The sequence below is a fragment of the Nematolebias whitei genome, chromosome 14 (genome assembly GCF_014905685.2).
Source record: "Nematolebias whitei isolate Nwh7 chromosome 14, NemWhi1, whole genome shotgun sequence".
NCBI lineage: Eukaryota > Metazoa > Chordata > Actinopteri > Cyprinodontiformes > Rivulidae > Nematolebias > Nematolebias whitei.
Window position 1 is genome coordinate 7,417,726 of NC_056511.1, and position 19,664 is coordinate 7,437,389.

At 42.5% G+C, this 19,664-nt stretch overlaps 1 protein-coding gene across 2 annotated transcripts in view; it reads right to left on the reverse strand.

The window, feature by feature from the left end:
- ywhae1 (tyrosine 3-monooxygenase/tryptophan 5-monooxygenase activation protein, epsilon polypeptide 1) overlaps window positions 1-12,990 on the reverse strand; it is a 14,725-nt gene extending 1,735 nt beyond the window's left edge. The window contains exons 1-5 of one of the 2 annotated variants that reach the window (XM_037687805.1): window positions 12,730-12,990; window positions 7,756-7,955; window positions 6,780-6,886; window positions 6,194-6,400; window positions 3,872-4,008 (exon numbers count right to left, since the gene is read on the reverse strand). In XM_037687805.1, coding sequence (XP_037543733.1) covers window positions 3,872-4,008; window positions 6,194-6,400; window positions 6,780-6,886; window positions 7,756-7,955; window positions 12,730-12,793 — 715 coding nt within the window. In that variant the 5' untranslated portion in view covers window positions 12,794-12,990. Of the gene's footprint in view, window positions 1-3,871; window positions 4,009-6,193; window positions 6,401-6,779; window positions 6,887-7,755; window positions 7,956-12,617; window positions 12,692-12,729 lie in introns of those variants that run through there. The other variant, XM_037687806.1, reaches the window with a different exon arrangement.
- Window positions 12,991-19,664: the final 6,674 nt, after the last annotated feature.

Consider the following 19,664-nt stretch of genomic DNA (forward strand, 5'->3'; position numbering starts at 1 on the left):
TTCAGTGACCATCGGTGTTCAGTGACCGCCGGTGTGCAGTGACCATCAGTGTTCAGTGACCATCAGTGTTCAGTGACCGCCGGTGTTCAGTGACCATCGGTGTTCAGTGACCATCGGTGTGCAGTGACCATCGGTGTTCAGTGACCATCGGTGTTCAGTGACCATCAGTGTTCAGTGACCGCCGGTGTGCAGTGACCATCGGTGTTCAGTGACCATCGGTGTGCAGTGACCATCGGTGTGCAGTGACCATCGGTGTTCAGTGACCATCAGTGTTCAGTGACCATCAGTGTTCAGTGACCGCCGGTGTGCAGTGACCATCGGTGTTCAGTGACCATCAGTGTTCAGTGACGGCCGGTGTGCAGTGACCATCGGTGTTCAGTGACCATCAGCGTTCAGTGACCACCGGTGTTCAGTGACCGCCGGTGTTCAGTGACCGCCGGTGTGCAGTGACCATCGGTGTTCAGTGACCATCGTGTGCAGTGACCATCGGTGTTCAGTGACCATCAGTGTTCAGTGACCGCCGGTGTGCAGTGACCATCGGTGTTCAGTGACCATCGGTGTTCAGTGACCGCCGGTGTTCAGTGACCGCCGGTGTGCAGTGACCATCAGTGTTCAGTGACCGCCGGTGTGCAGTGACCATCGGTGTTCAGTGACCATCAGTGTTCAGTGACGGCCGGTGTGCAGTGACCATCGGTGTTCAGTGACCATCAGCGTTCAGTGACCACCGGTGTTCAGTGACCGCCGGTGTTCAGTGACCGCCGGTGTGCAGTGACCATCGGTGTTCAGTGACCATCAGTGTTCAGTGACGGCCGGTGTGCAGTGACCATCGGTGTTCAGTGACGGCCGGTGTGCAGTGACCACCGGTGTTCAGTGACCATCGGTGTTCAGTGACCACCGGCGTGCAGTGACCGCCGGTGTGCAGTGACCGCCGGTGTTCAGTGACCGCCGGTGTGCAGTGACCATCAGTGTTCAGTGACCATCGGTGTGCAGTGACCATCAGTGTTCAGTGACCGCCGGTGTTCAGTGACCGCCGGTGTGCAGTGACCGCCGGTGTGCAGTGACCGCCGGTGTGCAGTGCACTCCACATTCTCACTCAGGGTGTCCACAAGCCGTCTGCTCAAACTTCATGGTTCACTTTGGTTTTAATGTGTTAAAAATATAATTATAGTCGTTCAGACCCATTACGGGTCACGATCCCACCAGGTTTGGTTCTAGTACGAGTGTTACGGCCCTTTCCACTCAGCACGGCTTCAGAGTCTTTCCACCGGGTGATCCGACCCAATTCCAGCTCGGTTCTTAGGACCCACTCTGCTGAGAATCCAAACGAGCCGAGTCGAGATGAAGACGTTAAGACTTCAGGTCGCCGACTGACCAGAGAGCGACGTCGACCATTAACACGTCTTCTTCACAAGAACCAAACCTACCATTTTTAAAACGCCTCAACCGCAGCACTTGTTTTTACTTTGAACGTTACAGACAGTAGTCTGTTGCTACTTCGCAGTTCGACTTTTACGGACTCGCTCTTTCGCAGTTTTTCAACGTAAAATTGTACACAACTGTCAACTGTATATTACTCACGTGATTGGGACGGAATGAGATAAAAAGACAACGAAAAAAATACTTTGGACAGGGGCCGCCATTTTGTAGTTTTCTTTCAATAAGCCTATACTGCAACGCCAGTCCTGGACGGGGCGGTGGGCCACTGCAGGGTAGGTCTGCACAACTGGAACAGAGCCCGACCGGAACGAAGCTGCTGGTCTGCAGAGCTGGCGAGTAAAATTTTGCAGTACCGTGCAGTACATACACACGTTGTTAAAATGACGTAGGTTTGAGTTTAGAACATTGCAAAAGTGTGGGAAGGATTTATAAAGCCTTAAAATATATATATAAATATTAAAATAAATATAGCGTTCCTACTTCGCAGTTTTTCACCTATTGCAGTGGTGTGTGGAACATAACCCCCGCGATAATCGAGGGACTACTGTATTTTCAATGAAATAAACCCACACCGGGCAGCACGGTGGTGCAACTGGTAGAGCTGCTGCCTCTCAGCGAGCAGGTCCCTGGTTCAAATCCCGGTCCGTCTGCCTTTCTGGGTGGAGTTTGCATGTTCTCTCCGTGCATGCGTGGGTTTTCTCCGGGTACTCCGGTTTCCTCCCACAGACCAAAAACATGCATGTTAGGCTGACTGGTAACTCTAAATTGTCCCTAGGTGTGAGTGAGAGAGTGAATGGTTGTTTGTCTCGTGTGGCCCTGTGATGGACTGGACAGCAGCTAACACCAACGCCCTCTACGAGAAATGGCAGAGTCGCCTTTTTCTTCTGAGGAGACTCAGGTCCTTTAACATCTGCAGGACCATGCTGCAGATGTTTTACCACTCGATGGTCTCCAGTGTCTTCTTCTACTCTGTGGAGTTCTGGGGCAGCAGGGTGAAGAAAGATAAACTCATGAAGAGAGCTGGTTCAGTTCTGGGAGTGGACCTGCAGTCTCTGACAGAGGATGCTGAACAACACGTCTCACCCCCTGCATGACACCTGGACTCTTACCTCAGCACCTTCAGTCGTAGACTGAGACCACCGAGGTGCTCCACAGACCGACACAAGTCCTTCCTCCCTGTGACGATCAAACTTTTCAGCTCCTCCCTCTTTCTACACACAGGACAATAAAATTAATCCTGCACCACAATAAACTCTTTAATGTTCCGTTAGAACTTAACTGTTGGTGTTTTTATCTCCGTTCGTTTCAGATCTTGTGATCTCGTGTCTGTTCCTTTGTACTGAAACTCTGGCACAACAATTTCCTGCAGGATCAATAGTTTTATCTTTCGAGCTCCGACTGGAGGAGTTTAAGTGGCCACGACTTGATGGCAACATTTTTTATAAACTGTGTTTGGCGACTTTGTGTCTCTTATTTGCTCGTTGCAGTTTAATTCTTGCGGTTTAGTTCTTGTCCGGGATAAAGACGCACATTTTCTTCAGTTTGATGCGACGTTCAAGTGAAAAACGGAAGGAGTGAACCATGAAGAGAAGTTTGCATTTCAGCCGGTTCACGACAGAATTGAGTTTTCTGCAGGAGAAATGAATTCGGTTATAACTCGTGGACACCCCGAGACGGAAAAAGACAAAACTTCACGGCTGCAGGACAGAAAGTGACAAAAGAAGCATTCCGGTTATTTAGAGGCTCGGCTCGGTGCTGGGAGGTGTTAGGGTGGTCAGACAGGAGTTAGAGGTGGAGGAGGAATGACTTACAAAACACAGTCGGAACAGAGAGGAGGAGGAAGACTCCTTAAGAATCTGAAGAGGAATGAGGAGGAGACGAGTTAGAGGAGACTGAAGCGATGAAGCTGATCTCAGGAGAGGATGAAGAAACACACTTCAGGTTTTAGACGTTCTTTAGAGTCAGTTACATTTACGAGTGCCGGATTGAAAACCAGGTTTTTGTCGGTCTGGAGTGACGTCATCAGGAAGTCCAGCCCTTTATTTAAACGGGATCCCCAATGACGTCAAACATTATACAAAGGGATTTCCCAGCAGAGAAAAACTGTCAACTTTACGGGAAATTAAAAAGGACTATAATGCAAAGGATTATTTCTGAAGACGTACCTGCTGGAAAACTGTAATTTAAAGGTAGATTAGGAAGATTATCTGCCATTTTAGTTACTGGGATTGATAAATGGCGTCTTTATGGACTTAAATTTACTGAAATTCATTCCAAGCTTGGCTCGTTCCACATCTGTGAAACTTAACGAGGTGGACTCTTTGCAGCTAAAAGGCTCCCACCAGGAGGAACAGGTCAGTGAACGCAGCGCAGAAATACAGAAGCTAAAATCAAACACGCTGCAGGTCACGGTTACAAGTGTCTCGGTTCTCACCGTCTCCCTGAACGTCTGAGGTCCATAGCGTCAAGTTGTCACGTAGCAACTGCATGATAAGTGTCGAGTCCTTGTAGCTTTCCTCGCTCAGAGTGTCCAGTTCTGCGATGGCGTTGTCGAACGCTTCCTTCGCCAGCCTGTCGCACACGAGAGAGACTGTGAGCGCCGCTGCTTCTGAGAATTCGTTGGCTCAGAGATACGACTGAAGAGTCAGCAGATGCTTTCAAAACACTTGGTGATTTTAAACTGATCAACTGAAACATTCACAGAAAACGAGTTTACAGGAGGAACACTGGTCGCCCCCGGCCCGTCTCTGCTCTGTGGGAGACGACGTTAGCGTCTTAATTAGCTGTGATCTTTGAAAGTGAGCCCACAGGAAGCTTCTTAACGCGACCTGAGAGGGGCCGACTCGTCGTCTGCCGGTTCGAGCTGAACTTCCTTTAAAGCGGGACCAGGTGGAGTGGGAGGAGTTTCACGAGTCCGGCCCGTCACAGCTGACCGACGGCTCCAACCACTTCAGCCTTCAAAATATTCCGCAGGCTTTCCGGTGCATCTTGTGAAGACAAACCAAATGTTGATGGTTTTACACACCTAAATACTAGGGGTGTAACGGGAAAATCACATTTCGGTTCGGGTCAGTTTCGGTACAAAAAAGGCCAAAATAAAGACTTACAAAATGTTTATTTTGAAAAGACGCCAAGTAAACAATACGCTTGTATAAAAATAAATAAAAACGACCCATTTAGATGATATTTTAAATAAACGGCACTCTTTACAATTAATGAACTATACGAACAATAATAAAAATCTTAATAAATACGACAACAGTCAGAACAACAGACTTCTTAGCTGGAGGTGATCTCTGGTGGATTTCCCTGAAGAGGAGGAAGACTCAGCTGCTCTCTCTGTCCCAGACTGAAAATAAAACACAAAGAGGTTAAAAAATAAATGAGTTAATAAGATTATAATTTTAAATTTAAAAAGTTAATTAGAAAATAATAATAAATAACAACACCTCTTCTTGAACGGTTGTTATGAGGTGGTTGAATCTCTCGCTCATCATCATCATCATCATCATCATCAGGGCTTTAATCTGCTCCAGGGCTTGTTGACAAAATCAGTTTGATCTTTTTCATAAAGTGCTGCTACAACTTTTTGGCTGAAGTGTTGACGTGATGGAGGTCGTAGCGGGGCTCAATAACTTTAAAGCCGGCGCATCAACAACAGAATACGGACGAAGATCCAGAGCTTCAACAACTCCTACAGGTCTGGACCGATCTGAATGACCTGATAAAGGTTGTTTACGTGCTGCTGTTATCGGTCTTTGCTCCAAGCTGCTGTAGAAGAGACGTTCACATTCGGATGATGTCGTTTCAAGCGTGTTAACATGTTGGACGTGTTGCTGCTGCAGATCCACTCTCCGTGAAACAACGTCCACACACAGCTTTGGATTTGTTCACTTGTCTTTTAACAAGAAAGACATGATGTTCCGCAACGAGAGGTCTTGTTCGTTGCCTGCTAGGCTGCTAACGCTACGCGTGCTGCAAGAAAATGGCGCCGTGCTGAAACATGCTTAGGAACTTTAGTTCCGCAGCGCATAATCTCTTTTTAATATAATTTAATGAGTGAAAAAATAACCGAAACGGTTCAATACACCCACATGTACCGTTACACCCCTACTAAATACTCTGTTTTACTTAAACTTTTAAGAAAGTATTACATGTAAAAGTTCTGGAATGGATACTTTATCAATGAGGAAAAAATATATTTTTTTAAGTTCACCCAGGCAAAATAGCCTTTTAGATCAGAAATTAAACATCAGATTTATTTTTCCTGTTTTGTGTGTTTGTTTTTCATACATGGGCCATTCCTTCCATTAGTTCTGGTACCCAGAGTGAACGTAACCAGAGAGCTTCTCCTTACAGCTCAGCTCCCTCTTCCCCACAATGGACCGGCACAATGTACACAATACCGCAGAAGCAAAAAGGTTCATGCTCAATAATCCAGGTATACAATCCAACCATTTTCTTTCAGGTCATCTGGACAGTTTCTTTTTTTGCTGAAACGTTTCACCTTCCATCCAGAAGGCTTCATCAGTCAAGGAAACACACAACAACAAAAATGATTCTTCCTCCAAACAGCTTACTTTAAAGTGGAACAAACTAGTTATGTTGGTGCTAAGATCGTGTCTTTGGCACGCCCCCTCCTCCGATGCCGGCCCTCTTCCTCGTCGACAGTCATGTCAAACTGGTTCAAAACCAAAAAGGTCCAGGTATACCTGGATTATTGAGCATGGACCTTTTTGTTTTTAATCTAGTGTACCTGCACGCGCGGTCCGGCGAGTTGAGGATTTCATAATAGAAAACGGAGAAGTTAAGGGCGAGTCCGAGGCGGATGGGGTGAGTCGGGGGGAGCTCGATCATGGCGATGTCGCTCGCTGCTTTGTAAGCGACCAGACTGTTCTCGGCCGCCTCCTTCCTGTCGTTGCCCGTGGCGAACTCTGCCAGGTACCTGTGGTAATCTCCCTTCCTGAGCAGGAAACACAAAAGGTCACACGGATCAGCTTTCCTCACAAACACAAACGAGCAGGTGGGAGTCAGGTGAGCACAAACAGACTCACTTAAACTGTCGTACAACTGGATCCCAAACATCTGGTTTCTCTGAGCAGCATTTAAAACGATCAATTTAAACATGTTCTTGTGTAAAGAAAGAAAATGAGCAACAACAGTTCTGTTTATTGACGTGCGTCTCACGGAGAAGGCTCGAAAACATTAAATACAGACAGAAGCAGCAAAAATACAAAAACAAGCCGAGAAGATCAGAGAACGGCTACAAGCAGGTACCAAACCGAGCCGAACCGCTGCTGCCGGGTCGATGTGAGATCCAAGAGCCAGAAGTGAACACCTACATTTTGTAGTAGAAAACCTTGGATTCTCCCGTGGTTGCAGATAAGATGAGGTGTTTGTCCAGAACATCCAGGATGTCGTTGCAGATAGATTTCAGCTCTTTCTCAACCTGCAGACAAAAAAATACAACAGAACCTCTTCAGATAAAGAACCGCAGCATCATCATCATCTTCATCGGTACCAGATCAGTTCTTTCTTCAAAGACGACAGAAAGAGCCGAGCCCGACAGGTTCTGTTAAAACACGAGCTCTGGGTTCAGCCGGCAGCTTCGACCCACAAACAGATTTTATGTTCGTTTCCTTCAAAGATGATTAAAGTGAAAACGCTGAGTCAGCGTTCGCTCCGTTCTTTACCTCTTTATTTATTCCTTCGTGTCTTCTCTCCAGTCCAACTACTGCTGACCCAACAGTTCGGCTGATTCAGGAGAGAGCGCTAAAACTTTTGAGTTTTGTCACTTTAAAACTTTTTAAATACTTAAAATATTTTATCCAATGTAACGTGAAGAGCTCAAATTATTTTAAAAACTTTGTTCTGTCACTTTTAGCTGTTATTTAGCCTTTTGCTACTTTTTTAGTTTTAGTGTAGTGTTTTTTAGTTCAGCCAAAAGTTCTTGGATCCCAATGACCGCAGATAAAAATCACTGCAGCAACTTTAACGCTGCTCTGGAATCAGTTGAACTCGACTTTAGTTCCTGGGTCTAACCGGCGGCGTGACGTTTATGGGCCGTAGGATCAGAACCGGCTCCTCTGTTGGTGACCGAGCTGCACCGAACGGTTCTGGTTGTTTTAAAAGCTCCTGGCGTGGAGAGCGGTGAACCATCGCCTCGGACAAAAACATCTCTGTAGTTCTTTGACCCCGATCGTTAGTCCCACAGAGAACCGTTAAAGAACCGTTTGGTACCGAAGTTCTGGTGACTGCTTCCACTTCAGTCTCTACTGGGAACAAACCATTGCAACACGAGTTCAGAACGAGACTAACCGCCTTCCTGTAGTCACGGATCATATTTAGTTTGTCCTCGCCGCCTTTGTTTTCTTCTTTCTGTTCGAGGCTGCTGATGATCCTCCACGAGGCTCTCCTGGCACCGATCACGTTCTTGTAGGCCACCGACAGCAGGTTCCTCTCCTCCACCGTCAGCTCCACGTCCATGCTGGCCACCTTCTTCATCGACTCCACCATTTCTAGAAAACAAACAAAAGAATCAGAAATGAAGCGCCGGGTTCTCAAGCGTCCCTGCAGAACGACAACACGAGGATCAGAGTTCTGCAGGACGCCGGTTCTCTGGTTTCACAGCTGGGCGTCGTTTAGATTTATCCGTCAGGTGTTTTACTGGTTCTGTGATCCAGAGCGCCGTTCAAAAGCTACAGACTGTTTGACGCCTAGCACCGTCCATGTGGCGGTCCACACCACAGATGGAGCGTCATCTGCTGAAGCCACACGCGGCGTTGACGGTGAAACTCGACACGACGACTGCGTCTTCTCCACCTGGACTCGTGATGCTCACGAAACGGTCATAAAACCATTTCGGCTCTTTTTCAGTCCCAGCTTCGAGGCCAAACTGTAGAATTATCAAACCTGCAAACTTTGTCGCTTTTCGGCAAAATTAGCCGATTTCAAACAAAACATGTCATTTACGTGAATCGCCTAGATCTGAAGAGATTTTTTTCGGGGTCGGAGGAGATGGCAACATTTCCCATTGCCTGGATTTTAAGAAACAAGGTTTCTGTCTACAACAGAACATCTTTGGTGGAACACGAGTCGTTTGGCCAATCGCGATCAAGATGGGCGATATGGAAAACTTTCATGGTCAAAGGAAACTAGTCTACGTTATAACTAGCTGGTAGACACTTCTAATGTTGGACACTTAGTTTTGACGCAAGTCTCGTTATCTGCCAACGATATGCTGTGTAAGTTGGGCCTGTCGCAACAATCAATCAATCAATCACATGATAAATTAAATTTATCAACCTCATTTTCATTTTATCGTTTTTCGTCTCTCTTTCTACTGAAGACACTGGATGACAAAAAGCTGAACTCCGGTGTTCTTCACTGACCCCTCCCTTCTCTTTAAAATCAGCTTTAACCGTCTAAAATCGTGTTTTTGGATTGCTAAAAGCAGCTAAGCTACGAGCTAAGCTACGAGCTAAGCTAACAGGCAGACCTCGGGAACAAAACCTCCGTCTTGTCAAAGCTCCAAAATTCACGGTTGAAACCCGTGCCTTCGTGTAAAAAGTTGTTTTTCTCTGCAAAAAGGAGCCGAGAACTTGTTTACTGATTTTTTTTTTTTTATTAAAAGCTTTGTGTGAAAAATGCTATGCTAAAGAGCTCAAACCACACTGAGCGTCCGCCATTTTGAGAACTGAACAGAAAGGAGAGACAGCCCATGTCACGTCAAGGGGTCTCCCTCACATTTTTTCTTAAAGTGATGCGCCGCTCACTTCCTCACTATCCATCCTTTGGTTCAGTCTTATACTGCCATCCAGTGGCCAAAAAAGGTACTACACACAATAAAATTAACCAACATTTTTTCTTAAATTTGACAATAATTACTAATTAAATCATATTTCAAACAATATTATTGTTTATCACAATAATTTCTGAGCCGATTAATCACCCAGCAAAATTTATCGTGACAGGCCTAGCGTCAGTTAAACTTCATTTGGCAACAAAAAAAAAATCCTACTTTAGAAAAGTTACACGTGTCGTTCCATTATCTTTTCCAACATAACCTTATGAGTAACGGAAAGCTTGTCAGCATGTAACAATAGCTAGGACGTCAGCTAACAACAGTGAATTGTGCGTTAGCGTTAGCCTACGATGTCGCTCGGTCCAAGGCCAAGAATTTTGGGAAGACTATAAATGCATCTGTATTGCTGTCCGGTAATAATGCGTCATTGTCATAAGATGAGAGAAATGAAAACACGCAACGTTAGTTCCAATGAAACACGACACACACACACGTGACACAGATGCTGGGTTTGTCACCTTTTTGATCCCTTCTGAGTTTGCAGGTAAGAATTATGCAGACCGTAAATAAAAATGGAAGGCGCTGTGGTTGGGATCGACACCACCCCCATGACGGACGGACTGAACAAAGTGTCAGGCGAGTTAAAAACTCTGACTAGGTGAAAACCTGCAGGGTGGACGCAGCCATGGAGACTCCAACAAACGAGCGACTGCGGGAACACAAACGAAACGTTGGAAAACGCTCCCAACGTTCATGTCGAGCCACTTCCTGGTGTGGGAAGACGTTCTTGAGACGATCGTTGCTGTGAGAACAGTTTTTCACGCCACTCTTACTATTATTCACACTCGCGTTTTTAACATTTGGAGCCATTTTACTCGAGTGTGAGCAGAAACAGACAGTGAGGACATCAGTCCTGAAGGGGGCATAACTTGCTCTGGACTTCCTGCGGACAGTTTCAACCCCCCCACCTTAATGTCTGAAAGATCAGCAGGTGCAACTGAGTGGGAGCAGAAACTGCAGGACCTGCTGCCTCAGACAGTTTTCTGCTGACGTGCGTTGCTCGACTTGAAGTCAGAGGCATTTAAAAACATGGTAACAAGTAATCAGAGTGGGCAAAATTCCTTATTTGTATCTCTTTTTATGTTTTTATATATATAATTGATTACGTTTTAAAATCTTTTATTTTTTGCGATGCAGCTTGAAATTTTTTTTAACTCTAGATGTGGCCCCCTGGACGCAAGTTTCAGACTTTTCTTACTAAATTAATCTGGGTTAAACAGGACAGATTACATGAGCACACCCAGTTCTACAATTATTCAGCAGCACCAAGTTGTCTAATAAATAATGCATTTGATGAGCGATTACATATATTTACAAATACAAGAATTGTAGATAAGGATGCACGATATTGGATTTTTGGCCGATAACCGATATGTTTATACGTTCCTTCGTCAGAATATATTCCTCTTATTTAGGCTTATTTGCTACAAAATATTGTTTAACAGCTGTAAGAGCTGGTGACATATATTCAGTAACAGCCATATGCATAGCACTTTAACTTGTATTAAATGAAAAGTGTTAAATGTTATTTATTAGCATTAGTCACCTGCTGTCTCATATGTGGAGGTTTGTTCCAGGTTCCTATAGCTGCAGTGGGGGATCCTCTGCACTCGTGCATGAAGGACAGACTTTTTAAGATCAAAGTTTTTGTCTATCCATTGTGCCGTAAGACTAATCATGCTAACGGGGCTAACACGACGTCCGAACGTCTGTGGTAAAACTCACACGAGCGCTATCAGCTGTTAGCTTCTCAGAAATGACGGCTTGGAACTCGGGTACGGCTGCGTCAGAAAAATATCTCTGGCTGGGGACGATGTAGCGAGGCTCAACGTAGTCCAGAAATCTTTGGAATCCAACATCCTCAACAACAACAAAAAACTCCACCACCGACATTTTGATTTCTTCTTCTCCGCGGTGATCGGATCAGGTAGACACGTGACATCACGTTGTGCCGGCGCTGCAGGCGTCCTTGTGTCGTCTTATAAAAACAGCCTTTTTTACATCGGTGAGTTATTTTGATGGAATGGTCGATGTTTAACTTTAACGCCAACATCGGCCGATACCGACACCATGCCGATAATATCGTGCGTCCCTATTTATAGACATGGTGTTTCTTGAAGAATGTGTATCGTTCGCCGCCTTTTGAGCTGAACATTTAGACTCGGATCTAAGAAAGGATGAAACTGCAAGTTTTGGTCAAACGTGAACAAAACGCGAGATCTTGAAAGATCTACGCTGAGGAAGACCCTCAGCTACTACCACACCAAACAATATCTGTAAATCCAACTGAGTTGGAGCAACATCTAGCCATCTTCAATCGTGTAGGTTGGCTTCAAACGTTAATCCGTTGTTGATGAGTTGGTATGACTCTCAGCTACTACCACGACAGACTTTAGCTCAGCAGCTTTAAAACTGACGGAGCTGTACACATGTTGAAGTCAATCAGCCGTGGCGGCCATCTTAAACTTATAGGACTACAGAAGCTAACGAGCTGTCCATGATCGAGTTTCATTAAACTGCGTCCAGCTGTTTGTAATATATTTTGCTAACAGAGTTCATAGATCTAAACTCAGTAGTGGCGTAAAAACATTTTTAATTTATGAACCTAGATGTCATCTAGTTCTGTTACTTCTGTTTATAGATAAATTCAGCTTTTATACAGAGAAAACTACTAAGCGGTTAATCATATTTATTAAACTACATTAAAAAAATGCTCATTTTATTTTCTATTTGGAATTCCTTGTCAAAAATAAGTTGATTACAGCTGAATATAGTTAATATGTTTTAAAATAGATCATTTAAACGTTGTGAGGTTATTTTTATTTATATAATTTCTATAGAGTAACAAGAGTAAAATGAAAATAACACTTAAATTGACATTATGACAAATCTGAGGAGTTTATTTAGTAATAGCTAATTTCCTCCTGTATCAAAGAGAAATGATTGTCTGGTTTCCAAACACTTTTAGGTTTAACAAGATGCTTGTTGGGTAAAACAGATCCTTGTAAAAGATTCATTTAGAGTTAACCTTTAAGTTAAAGTCGTGATTCTGACTGTGCTGCTGTTTTTGAACCGGTTAGCATGTCAGCGCTGAAGAAAGGCTAACCAGCTAGTTAGCAACCTGGACAAGAAGCTAACAGAAGCTAACAGCTACGGCGCGTTGCTAACACTAATGTTCCCCGGACTATGTGACACACAAGTGGGGCACGCGTCCAACAAGCCGACCGCCCCTTCCATTCAGTGACAGTGATTGTCACAAACCGAAGCTTTTGTTTTAATGAGCTGAGAAAACCTCCGCCATTTTGTCTCCTCTCACCCGACTAATCCATGTTCACCTGCGTCTCCCGAGCCCCCCGCGCAGGGAGACAGGCGGAGAAGAGCGGCCGAAGCACTCAGAAAATGACCGTTACTCGTGTCAACAGCCTCACCGTCATATCTCTCCGCCTGCTCGGCCAGCTTCGCCTGGTAGACCAAGTTCTCTCTCTCTTCCATGGCGCGCAGGTGGTGAGGCTCGTCTTAGCGTCCCGGCGGAAAAATAAAAAAGAATCGGGGAGAACTTGTCGGCTGCTCCGCGAGTCCTGGTGGTGGATCAGCAACAGCACCGAAGCTCCGCTGAGTGAACCGAAGAGCAGCCGGTAACACTGGCGTAAAGATGGCGCCGCTGCTCCATCCGGGAAATCCACGCATCGTCTCCGCCTACACCCTCCTGCAGCAAAACACAGTAACAAAACAAAAGGCCAAACTTGATTTAAACCGCAGCAAAATCTGCTTTAACTACACATCAAAGTTCATGCTCAATAATCTAGGTTAAAAAAAATCCAACAAAGTTAAATCAGGTCATCTGGACGTTTCAGTTTTTTTGTTGAGACGTTTCATCTTTCATCCAAAGGACTTCATCAGTCCGAGGAGCCACAACAAACTCAGTCTTATAAATAGCACCTTCACATAGTGGGCCAACCAGTTTTTGATGGTGATAAGATGGTCTCTGGAGTCTGCTGTCGACTCTGAGGCAGCCATAGCTAAACATCAAAATTCATGCTCAATAAGTTTGTTGTGGCTCCTCGGACTGATGAAGTCCTTTGGATGAAGGACGAAACGTCTCAACAAATAAAGAAACTGTCCAGATGATCCGATTTAACTTTGTTGGATGCACCACATCACGTTAATCTGTTTCTAATCCTCCATGAACAAATTTATTGAACATATAGGCTACATAAATTACCACAAAACATTTATTTTACCTCTTTATAAAATTTATCTTTAAGGTACTCACTGCAAACGATAAAACCAAATATTATAAAGGTTGACATATACTATTTAAAATGCTCAAAGTTAATGCTCAATGATCCTGGTTAAAAAAAAAAAAAAAATCAACAAAGTTAAGTCAGGTCCTCCGGACGGTTTCTTTGTGTCGAAACATTTCGTCTTTAATCCAGAGGACTTCATCAGTTCGAGGAGCCACAACAACCTCAGTCTTATAAACAGCGCACTAACATAAGTGGGCCAACCAGTTTGATGGTGATAAGATTGTTTCTGGATTCCGCCCTCTCCCCTGTCGACTCCTCTGAGGGTCATGACATTTTTAAAGTTTTTCTCCAGATACAATGAATTTGCGTTTCCAAAATGCGGGTACACATTCAACGTAAACAAAGCTGTTTCATACTCAACAGAGCAGCACGGTGGTTGGTAAAGTGGTCGCCTCTCAGCAAGAAGGTTGCCGGATCGAATCCGGTCCTTTCTTCGTGGAGTTTGCACGTTCTCATGCAGACCAAAAACATGCATGTTAGGCCGACTTGTCCCTAGGTGTGAGTGAGAGAGTGAATGGTTGTTTTATTTGTCTCCGTGTGTCTCTGATGGACTGGAGACATGTCCAGGGTGTCCCCCTGCCTCTTACAGTGATGGCTGCTGGATATGGGCACCAGTGACCCACAAAGGTAGAAGCAAGTAAAGATAATGGACTTAACAAATGTGAGACTAAATACAAAACAATACGTAGTTTTCAGTCATGTGACCAGCTCACAACGCTGGCGGACAAAACATTGATCCATGATGGCGGCCAACTTTTAACAACTGATGGAACAGCTGAGTTTGTTACTAGTTCTGCGGTCTCCATTCAAGACTACTTCAAGAGATACGAAGATATGATACGGATGTTGGGAACTTAAGAATCCATATTCTGCCCTAGCAGCTCTGTGAGGCAACATTTGTCCCAGATCTGAATAAATGTTGTGTGGGCGGTGAAGAACAAGAAGATATTGTTAAAGCAAAGAGAAGTCCAACATGGTTTCCTTAAAACAAGCAATATGTCCCTCTGTCGCTGAGGGATTTAAATAGTGACTGTTTCAGTTTTTGAAATGAGTGTTTTTCTGCCCATGAACGGTAAACCTTCATGTTTTTGGTGCAAGACATTCAAGTGAGTAGATGTTGCATTGTTTAGAACAGAGAGGTGGTTGTTGTTGTTCGAGGAGACGCAGAGTGACGGATCCTGGTGAGAGGAGGGAGACATTTTTTCCACCACCAGGTGCAGTGGTGGAGCCAGGGGGTGGTCGGTGGTGGTATTGGCCACCATAAATTAATCTTCAGCCACCTCCATCATTTGGGGAAAGTATACCTTTATGCAAAATAAAAACTAGAAAGCAGTTTCCTCAAACGATGTGGCCAGTTTACATATACTGTATGGTGTGGCCATCTTGGATTTAGCAACACAAGGAATCTTTCTTACTCCTAGAAGCAGCCGCACCCCCCTAAAAAAAATAAGTTCCACATCATATATATATATATATATATAAACATATACGTCAGTTCCTCTAGATGGCATTAATTTGGCCTCAATTTCTAGTAAAATATATTTTTGATCAGGACATGTCCTTTAACCCACATGTCAAAACATTACCAGGATCACCGTCTTCCCATCAGCAAAATCTCTAAAGTTAGAAACATCTTGTCCAAAGATGATGCAGAAAAACTGGTCCATGCATTTGTCACGTCTAGGCTAGACTATTGTAACCATTTATTATCTGGGTGTCCAAATACCTTTTTAAAAAGTCTTCAGTTGATCCAAAATGCTGCTGCCAGAGTCTTAACTGGAGTTAGTGGGAGAGATCATCTCTCTCCAGTTTTAGCTTCTCTCCATTGGCTCCCTGTCAAGTCCAGAACAAAATTCAATATTTTCCTTCTAACCTACAAAGCTCTCAACAACCTAGCTCCATCTCATCAAATTGTTCCATACTTTCTTAACAGAGCACATCGCGCTGTCTGACTGCAGGTTTATTTGTGGTTCCTAGAGTTTCCAAAAGCAGAACGGGAGGAAGATCTTCCAGTTATCAGGCTCCTCTCTTGTGGAACCACCTTCCAGTTTCTGTCCGTGAGGCTGACACATTGTCCAGTTTTAAGACTGGACTTAAGACTTTCCTTTTTGATAAATCCTATAGTTAGTGTTGGCTTGGGTTTCCTGAGCTATCCCTTAGTTATGCTAGGTTTAGACTACTGGAGGACAAACTGACTACATTTCCTCACTCTGCTGTCTTTACTTGCTCTACCTGTTTGTAATCGTTTCTATCTTGACGTGTTATTTTATAGAAAGTTCACCTGGACCTGCCATTCTGTTGGTTCCTCCTTCCTGTCCTCTCAACCCCCAGCTGGTCGAAGCAGATGGCCTGAGCTGGTTCTGCTGGAGGTTTCTTCCTGTTCAAAGGGAGTTTTTCCTTTCCACTGTCGCCTTTGTGAGTCTGCTGGCTTCCGGACGGAGCCTTTTCCCTCCATAGCGGGGGACAACAAAACATCCAAGTCTTTTGTTTTGTTGACTTGGACCTTTACAGTTGTATAGATTTGTCACAATGTGATTCCATGACTGTAACGCTGACTAAACTGGTTTCCCATGTCTGGTAAACCATTGCTACGGTTTTAAAGACCCACCGCTCGCAGCCCTGAGAAGCAGGGACTGGAGCGGTTTGCACCTGACAGACAGGTGTTCAACAGGTGACGCTCAAAGAGCTGCAGGGGTGAGTTAACAAAAACACCAAAACAATCAGATTTTACACTGAAATCTTTCAGACGTTTTATATTTTCAAAATACAACAGTTCACAAAAAAAAAAAAAACCCTGCATGTTCCAAATTCATTATTTAAACCAAATACTAAATGCGTTACAACTTTACCTTAATCTACAAAGTTTTACGTTAAAATATACTAATTTTAATGCTTTAAAACAGAAAACAACTTTATATCTGCTTGTTGTATAGTCTCCTTCAGGTCTGAGTGAAACAAAAAAGACACCCAATACAAAATAGGAGTAAAATAAAATATACTGTAAACACTTTAATTAAATACATGTTTTGCATCAATTGCCAGTTAACAGTAAAACAAAAATAAAATGTAATAAAATAACCGTGGTCCCTTCTTAGCAGTGACGAAACAAACATTCAAGTCAAACCGACCGATGTCTGATCTTAGTAATTTGAAAAACTTCGGGAAATTTCAGCTTAAATTGGTTCCCCGTCTTTACAAATTGAACTATTTATTCTTGGAAACATGTTTTAAACAATAAAAACTCATCTTTAAGCTATTTCAAGGCTGATGAACGTTAAGATTTTGCCATAATTTGACTTTTTTTTTACTCAGAAGCTCAACAAGGAACAAAAAAACCTTGAATAAAAAACCGGAGTTAAAAATATTGCATATATTTATTAATACAGCAGGTGCAATATTGTACAGACTGTGGCTCAAAAGTATTAAAACCGTAATAAAACTTGGCATTAATGTAGAGTACAAAAATACTTTTGACTTTGAGTCTCAATAAAATTAAAAAAAAAGTTACAATTCTATAAAAATGTAAACTCGTGACAGATTTTAAACATCCTGAAAGCACAGAAGCAGAATTATGAGCGGCTTTGAGTCGGTTTCTGATTTATTTGTGTAATGTTTTTTTAAATTGGCAACAAAATCAGCTGGAAACCAAACAATACAAAAACACAAAGTTAAAAACATTTAAAGCAGATGTGTCACGCCGTGTAATCACAGAAAAAAAAAAGTTTAAACACTTTGCTCCGTTGAAAACAACAAAAAGCGTTTGTTTGTTTGATCCAGTCCAGAGTTTGAGATTTAAAGGTTAAATTTAGTCACCTTGTCTTTAATTTAACTCCAAATCCTGTTTTTTCTTCTAAAATAAGCATTTAATTCATTAATGTTGGATAATACAAACAGATTTCGGAGAGAGGAAATTTAAAAAAAACAAAAAACCTTTTTTAGCACATTTTTTTAAATCAAAATAGAGTTAAATCAGGCTGAGACTTTTTTAAGGTGTTACAATGAAAACCAAATTAAAAATGTTTTTGTTTTTAACAAAACAAAAACAAATCAGTTTGAAAACTAAAAAGTTTCAACTCGAACTCTTAAATTACACGAGGGTTCAAAAACGCACTTTAAAATAACTTTAGTATCCAAAGACACAGAAAATATAAAAACTCCAACAAATATCGTTTATGGTTCAAGAAAGTAATTCAAGTTTGTTTTAAAAGTAAAAAAATAAACAGGTTTAAAATGATAATTCTTTGTTTGGATTAAAAAGGTCTTAAAAAGTCTAACGGATCGTCTGAAAGTAAGAAATAAAAACCTCCTTTAACCTCTTCAGGTGTCGCCACAAACTGTCACAAAATAAATACCGGAATATATTTTTTGTTCTTTTAAAAAAACTATTTAAGATAATTTAATTCCAGGCTCTGGTATCAAAAAGAAAAAACAGTTTCAAACACTTTCGATTCTATTTTCGAACGCACACCCGCCAAACTAAATATTATTTTTGTGAAAATGTCTCCAGGAGGAGAAACCGTCAACATTTTTTGATCGATCGGCTCCAAGATTCACGACTCGCTCCGCTCCAGCACGGCTGCAGGTTCAAAAACCGGAGTTTAAAACCGATGAAAGTGGATAAAGAATAAATTTAACATTTTTGATTCCGTTTAGCACCAGAGCGACGGCTCTGAGGGTCCCATTGAGGAGCTGATTTAATTTCAAATTAAAACAAGGGTCCAACTGTACGATTCGTCATATTATTCCAAGCTTTAAGTCAAAATGTTGATAAAAAATTTTATTAGTGAAAATATTTTTTCTGAGTAAGCAAACTGGGCTCATAAATTTGTTAAATGTATTTATTAATATGCAGCCGGGGTTACGGGACACTTTTACACGTTATAGCTAAAAACAGAATCAGGAAGTTGAAGCCACAAAAGGCTGAGCTCCCCCAAGTGGCTGGTTCCAGTATGACGTTTAAACTCTGAACAACCGGAAACAAACGGGATATTTTCCACAAATGAAACAGAAAATTTAAGTTTTTCATGTTCAACGAGTTACGTTTTTACCATGCTGCTGTACGTTACACTACGACTGACGAGTTGGGAGGGTGCGTAGGCGAGACTTTAGAATCTGCGGTGCAGCCCGACATCCTACTGGATCTCAATGAACCGCTTTAGGTTCTTGTGTCAGCGCTCGAGTCCGATAATTTAATAATTTGAGTCCCGTCTTTACTGGGAATGTTGATGAAAACTGATTTTCAGCTGCGTTTGAACGTCTGAGCCAAACTTGAGGTTTTGGTGAGAAAACTAAAAATTTTAGGATCACTTCATAGAAAATAAAATAATAATAAAATCTTGTTAGGGATCTGTGTGGCCAGGGAGCTTCTCAGAAACGATGATATAGCGGCCTATTATGCCCACTACTACCGGTAGTTTGTTCTCTAGAAAGGAAAAAAAACAAAAACTTGCCATTTACGGTATATATATATATATATATATTTTTTTTTTTTCCCCGTCTTGCCTTATTATGTTGTGTTTGCCATCAAAATTTGCGTTTAAATGATTACTAACCGTGCGGAAATTGTAAATATATTATATATATAAATATATATATATTGGGAGAACCTTTAGCTAAGTTACATTTACCGGTAGTTTTTGATACAAGTGGGTGTGCTCGCCACCTAGTGGTGCGGCACAAGTATTTCAGTATTCTGTCGGAACAAATGGATGATGAAATAAACATAATCCAAAAAGGAAAAAAAACTTTCAAAAATTTCAAAGTACTGTACAACTGAAGCCAATCAATACAATGACTTTTGTTCTCCGGTAAAACTCGTACGGCAGCATAAGACTGTAGGAATGTTGGGCAGTTGTTTATAGGTTGTTTATTTTCGGTCTGACAAAAGATTCCTGTAAAGTTTCTACAAAATATAGCCAGCAAAGGTCTTTGCAACAGTCATTGTATTTTTTTTTTATTTCTCTTTTACTCCTAAAATAAGGTTATTTACATAATTCTTAATTTAGTCTTGAAATACTATTCAAACTTTTTCCTAATTATTAAAATAAAAGTCCTAG